This window comes from Abrus precatorius, unplaced genomic scaffold (genome assembly GCF_003935025.1).
Source record: "Abrus precatorius isolate BTA unplaced genomic scaffold, Abrus_2018 Scaffold3, whole genome shotgun sequence".
Lineage (NCBI taxonomy): Eukaryota > Viridiplantae > Streptophyta > Magnoliopsida > Fabales > Fabaceae > Abrus > Abrus precatorius.
Genome location: NW_020874373.1, coordinates 24,010,356 through 24,016,849, shown reverse-complemented (window position 1 = coordinate 24,016,849; position 6,494 = coordinate 24,010,356). Strand labels below are relative to the sequence as shown.

The following is a 6,494-nucleotide window of genomic DNA, read 5'->3' as shown; positions in this document are numbered from 1 at the left end:
TATAATATAATTAATTATGGTATGTTCAAGAGTTGTCAATTTTGACATACAAATATAGCACAATAGGGTTAACACCAATCAAGAACGAAAAACATAAAATTATCATAAATCATAAAAATACCATAGAGTAAGGCAAAGAATCCACCATAGCCTAACTATGCATTTAGCTAGACATAATATAAAAGAAAAATAAAATAACAATAAATCAATCCATAGTAATCGAAAAGTAAACACAAACTAGAGGAATCTCTAATGGAAAAGAGATGAGGCAAGCTGTTGAACTAACGCAATCCCAAAGTTCTTGTAGTTGTCAACAACTGGTCAACACCAAGGTTGAAAGATGTAAAAAGAGATCTATGGTCTAAGAAATATCAAAAGACTAATCAAAAGTGTCCTTAAGTCGTTGCCTTTAGGTTCCTTTAATAGAGTTTGAAAATCCTAAAATTGCTTTAGAGTTGGACTTCTCGTAAATAAGCATGGTTGTGCAAGACCATAAGCATAGTTGTGCATGTGGTCAAAGCACCTTGTGCTAGCTGCTGGAGTATGGGCATGCTAACTACTGCGAAGTCTTATTTTTCAACTAATTTGAGTAAAAAATGCACCAAAAACTCAATTGTGGCCTTCTCATAGTAATTTGCATAATAATTATAGAAATTAGTGTAAAAGCTTGATAAAATAATAGTCACAAATAAATATATAGCCTATAAAAACATGCCAAAATATAGATTTATCAACTCACTCATACTTAATATTTGCCTGCCCTCAAGCAAAGTCTTGGCTAAAACTAACAGAATAACTTGAAACATATCACCACAACAAGGAATCAAAGACAAATGAGATAAAAAGAACAAGAAGAGCAATATTATTAAGCATAAGTAGTTAAAAGTTTTCCTAATTAGAGTCTTATATTCCCTAACTTTTAACTCAAACATCAAATTGGAGTACTCTCTACTTTCCTCTTTCTCCAAGTATCTAGGAACAAAAGGAGATATGACTCAGTTTTTTCAAAGAAAAGTGTACTACCATAGGCTTGACCATAAAATGACACTACGCTAAATAAATTAAATGCAAACAAAATCTTAAGGTCCTTTTCAGGTTGTAATGTGACCAAAGAGTTATAATAATTGAGGTGAGATGAATAAAATAAAAGGATATACAAAAGGATAATAAATTATAAACTCAAAAGGCAAAAAAAATCCAATTGTGGCCTTCTGATAATAATTTGCATGATAATCGTAGAAATTAGTGTAAAAGCTTGATAAAATAATGGTCATAAATTTTCATCTTAGTGTTGAAAAATATTGATTTTTACACTAATCTTAGTAAAAATTTAATTTTTAACACAACCAATTTGTAACACTTACTAAAACAATTATTTACTCAAATAATATTTTTTTGAATTTATTGCAAATTAGTTCTTTATACTTTTAAAATTTTACAGTTTAATCCTTATATTTTAATAAATTACAAAAGGCCCTTTTAACCATATTCTTGACAAATCCTAACTAAGTCACAAATTTTTAGTAGTTTTTCATGCATTTCTTGTTCAATCGGTTCATCCTACTTGTCCTTTACATTCATAATTCTCTTTAGTGAAATATTTCATCATTTTGGTCAAACTTTAAAGTAGTTTGATTCAAATTGAATACTTCATCTTCCAATTTAGCTTGAAATTTCCTTATCAAGTCTGGTTCCTACACAGGCCACACTCTAGGTCATGATCTACTTATTTATTTACTTCAAAATTTAGCTTATTTTAGCCAATAATTTATTTTCATGTTTTCATTCTTTATAAAATTATTTTTCTATGCCCAAAATTGTTAAATTCAGTTCTATGGACCTTATAAAATTTTTGTGATCAATATATACCACTCTCAAATCATTTTGGCTAAAAATTTGATATTAACACCGATAACCAAAATTTCACGGTATAAATTTGCAGTAAATTTTATGATCGTACAAAATAAAAGAAAAAATCCATAAAAATAAGATTCATAGTGTTTTCATAATACTAATAATGGATTCATGGCTAGAATAAATATTAAAGCACAGAAACCAACAAATATAATTTTTCAAGTAACAGAAACAGAATGGAAATAAGAGACAAAAATGTTATTTCAACGTACAATATTAAAAATTCATTTTTATGTGGGAATATAATTTCACTTCAATAATAATTATAGAAAAATGAGAATAAACAATAAGATTTATTCAAATTACAAGTTTGACTTTTTAATCCAAACAATATGAATTACTTAAAACAAAAATTAAATTTATTGAACAATTATATTTTTTATTAGGTTTTGATTTTAAATTTTACATTTATGATTTTTGTTACCTAAATCTTTTACTAGATTAATATAGAAAAAATGTGTCACGAAAATAATGTATCTCTAGGGATTGAGCTTGATGGTTTGAAACTTAGAAAAATAAATTTAGAAATAATATGAATATAAATATAAATTGTTGGACAAGAAAAAGTTAAGTTTGGAATAAATAATGCATTGGAGCAAAGAAAGGAATAACTTATGAAACTAGTTACTACTAGTTAGAACCGTGGAACATTGTCCCCAAAGCTATGAAACTAAGCTTGAAAAAGAAGATACAAGGATAACTTAAAGAAAAATTTATTGTGTGTATAGAAGGGTCTAAGCACATTTACATTACTTGGGGATAATAACCGGAGATACTTAATTCAAGAAGATACACCAAAGTAAACTTAGCTCAGCTAGCATGCAAATATTTAGTAGTGTCCAAGTGACTGGTTCAAACAACGTTGATTTGTAATAAATGGATAGGTAACAACCTTAAATGCATATAATTACAATAAAAGATTTCCCTCCATTAATGCGAAGTTGCGAACATGATAAGGTGGTGTGTAAATCTTGTATCTATTCATCGCTTAATAGACGTCAGATAAGTGGGGATCCTATAAAAATTAATAGATAGAAATATAAATACACAATTTACACATGACATGATCAGTTGATTCAGTTCCCATGGGTCCCCGCTGCCCCGCCTCCTTTTCTAGTGAATTGCTGTTCCCTTGCTCACATGCTAACCCTTTCAATAAGCGATTTTAAAGATCTTCAACCTTGGACAATCGATTCTGCACTTCTTGATGGCCCCTCTGAGTTGCGTGAACTAGAGGACTCCGAGTAGCTGTAGGACACTCCTATCTTCTTTAAGGCATTGGATATAAAGCTGCTTGTGCTATAAGACTTACTGGAGCTGTCTGAGTCAAGCACTCCAGTGTTCAAAAATGGTGGTTGATTTGGTGTAGGAACATCCACATTTGAATTACTTAACATGAAAACAACGTGCGACATGGATGGCCTCAGGGAAGCAGAAGCTTGTGTGCAAAGCAATGCAATCCGAAACACCCTTGATGCCTCAGTTGCAGGAAAATCATCTCCCAAGCAAGAATCCACAGCTTCATTTAATGTGTTTGATCGGTAAAGTTTCCAAACCTGGTGCCAAAAGGATGATTTTCAACTTGGTAATTACAAACATAAGGTGTTGAATCTAGTAGCCTAAAAATTATGAAAATCAGGCTCAAATCTTACAGTTTGTAGTAGCGAGCCAGAGTCCTCTCTGAAGACGTTATTCCTCCTGCCACTTACGATCTCCAGAACAAGTACTCCATAACTATATACATCAGCTTTATCTGTAAGTTGCCCTCGAATTAGGTACTCTGGAGCCATGTAACCTCTGTTTCAGAAATAAAAGATCAAGTAATAAGACTACGAAACATGTATGAGAAATAATTATTACACAAAAGCTTTTGGGTTAAACAGCTCTTTACATCCCATGAGGGCCTTTGTGCTTTTTCTTGATCTTATAGGATTTAAACTGAGGATTACGTACAGAGCCCGCTACTGAAAAATATATGAATCGAACTTATTTTGATTTATTCTTTTACTTAGTTTCATTCTTTTGGATTGATGTTTGAACACTCCTTAAAAAAAACCAGCTCGTTCAGGAACAGACAAAGCTAATTATGAATATATCATGCACAATATCATATGCTAAATCCAAGGACTTACAATGTTCCAGCAATTCCAGTGCTCAAATGGGACTTATCAGCACCAAAACACCTGGCAAGGCCAAAATCTGCAATCTTAGGAGTGAGATTCTCGTCCAGAAGAATATTGCTGCTTTTGATGTCTCTATGGATGATTCTTATTTTAGTGCCTTCATGAAGATATGCAAGCCCTTCAGCTGTTCCAAGAATGATATTAAACCGCTTCTTCCAATTTAGAATCTGAGCTCTGTTCTTTTCTGCAAAGTAGATTAATGTGTCATGTCACCTTCCTGAAACTATAAATAAAAAATAAGCCTTTGATCTATCTTACCCTTCTTTCACGGATCGCATGTTGGCTGTTTGATTTCCTTAAATGAAGGAATTAACGATAAAATGTGCCATAATAAATATAACTTACCAAAGATAAATTGGTCCAAACTCTTTTTGGGTAAGTACTCGTACACAAGGAGGCTCTCAGGGCCTTCAATGCTACAACCCAATAGTTTGACAAGGTTCTTGTGTTCAATTCCGCTAATCAAATTCACTTCATTGAAGAACTCATCCACCCATTGCCTGTTATTGAAGATCAATCTCTTAACGGCAACAACTTTCCCACTTGGAAGAATACCTTTGAAAACAGAACCAGCCCCTCCTTGTCCAATTTTTCTGGAAGAGTTGAAATAATCTGTGGCCTTCTCAAGAGTCTCGTATTTGTAATTCAACCTAGATTTGCTTATGGAAGAGGAAATCGGACCAAGATTTTTGTTTTCTGAGTGAAGCAGGAGAAAAAGAAAAATACAGCATAAGAAATTGAAGACATAATAATAATAATAATAATAATTCACTAATACATCTTATTGGTACACAGTAATAACCATAATTCCATTTCAAAATGCTCACCTCTTTTAATCTTTGACAATCTTGTGAAGGCTGCATAAGAGGCAGAGAGAGCGAGCATTAAAACTGCAGCTGCTGCTAACACTTCAGCTATTATAACTCCTCGTCTTCTAAAGGACCCTGAAAAATTGAAACCCAGGCAATGACATGAACATGTTTTCTTGCTAAGAAAAAACAAAATAGCTGTAAGAAAAACAAAACAGCATTTCTCACTCAGTACTCTTTCCATGAAGAAAGATCCGGAATCAAATTAGACCAAAGTTCAGAAATATAGAAAAATCGAAATTAAAAAAAAATTACCTTTTCCACCACGTGCAGCATCTTCTTCATTATAAAACTTGTGAGTAGAATACCTCAAATAACACCCAGCATTCAAGGCCCTCCCTTCTCTTTTTGGCAAGCACGTTTTCACCTCCTTTGCAGCTTTCCTCAAGCACTCTCTACACCCCTCACTCCCAACAGTGTTCCAGCACTGAGCCAACGCATAAACCCCTTTGACATCCCCAACAGCAAAACCACGAGCTTTAGCCACAGCCAGCGCGGTGACACTATCAACAAGTCTTCCAACACTCATTTGAAGCTCCACCCTCTGAGCTGCATCAGAAACGATGCCGTACTGGGAGGTGCAGTTGACAGTGTCTCTTGAAGGGTCGGTGCTTTCGGAGTAGAAGTTGTAGTTGTCGTAGCGGAGGAAGCAACCGTCGAGGTAGATGCGAGCGGAGACGGAAGGGAGGCAGCGAGGGAGCTTGGTGCGACTTGCGGCGTAGCAGAGGAGGCAATCGGTGTGGGAGAGGTCGTGGAAACATTGGGCTAAGCCGAAGATGGGAATGGCTGAGATGTTGATGAAGTGGGAGCCCCAGTTGTGGTCTGTTACTTGCTGAGAGAGGGTTTCCATTTCCTTGATGAAGCTTGGGATGTAGTTCGCTTTCAGTGGGGCTCTGTTTTTGCCGCAGTAGAGCCCTGCCTCCGAGATTCTTGGATCCGAGAGGCTGTGGGATAGTGTTGAGAGGCAGAGAATGGTGCAGAGAACCCATGATGATGAGTATTTCGACTTCATTTCTCGCTTCCTGTTATGCCGATGAGTTATTATTGCTCCATGTCTCTTCTAACTCTCTTGTGCGTTCGTGTTTGTAAGTGACAGCGTTGAAACAGCAAGTTGTAAAGTTTTTAATATTTTTTTAAATTTGTCGATTATGATTTTCAATGCTTTTAAATTTTTTGTAACTTTTAGTTTTATTTTTTAAAATCTCACCAAAACTTTTCATTCAGGATTTTGAGTTTTTCTTTTATTTTTGCATTTTTTTCAAAATTTGATATTTTAGTATATATTATTTTTAAATATCATATAAAATTAAAGAAATGTTATTATATGCGGCTATTTAATTTCATAATTATGTTTGAAATTATTTTTTAATAATCCAGAAATTTATAATATATATACGATCAACATATTTTAATTAAACTTTTTATAGCCTTTTATTTTTCTATTTTTACCATTTATTTTATCTTACATTATTTTTCATTTTTATTTATTTTAATTATAAATAGTGTCGTGTGAATTTTTTCAAAATAT

General features: G+C 33.4%; 1 protein-coding gene across 3 annotated transcripts; it reads right to left on the bottom strand.

The window, feature by feature from the left end:
• Nucleotides 1-2,767: 2,767 nt before the first annotated feature.
• Nucleotides 2,768-6,060, bottom strand: LOC113861893 (cysteine-rich receptor-like protein kinase 42). 3 transcript variants are annotated; one of them, XR_003504368.1, is made up of 6 exons: nt 5,222-6,059; nt 4,925-5,041; nt 4,443-4,793; nt 4,047-4,320; nt 3,567-3,711; nt 2,768-3,470 (listed from the first exon to the last, which is right to left on the bottom strand). XR_003504368.1 is itself a non-coding variant. In XM_027494990.1 (6 exons), the coding sequence occupies exons 1-6, from the start codon at nt 5,976-5,978 to the stop codon at nt 3,090-3,092; spliced, it is 1,986 nt and encodes a 661-aa protein (XP_027350791.1). In that variant the 5' UTR covers nt 5,979-6,060; the 3' UTR covers nt 2,877-3,089. The 3 variants fall into 3 exon arrangements, 2 of the variants coding, with proteins under 2 accessions (XP_027350791.1, XP_027350792.1); XM_027494990.1 differs by having other exon boundaries at nt 2,877-3,470; nt 4,047-4,281; nt 5,222-6,060; XM_027494991.1 differs by lacking the exons at nt 2,768-3,470; nt 3,567-3,711 and having other exon boundaries at nt 4,043-4,281; nt 5,234-5,508; nt 5,539-5,980.
• Nucleotides 6,061-6,494: the final 434 nt, after the last annotated feature.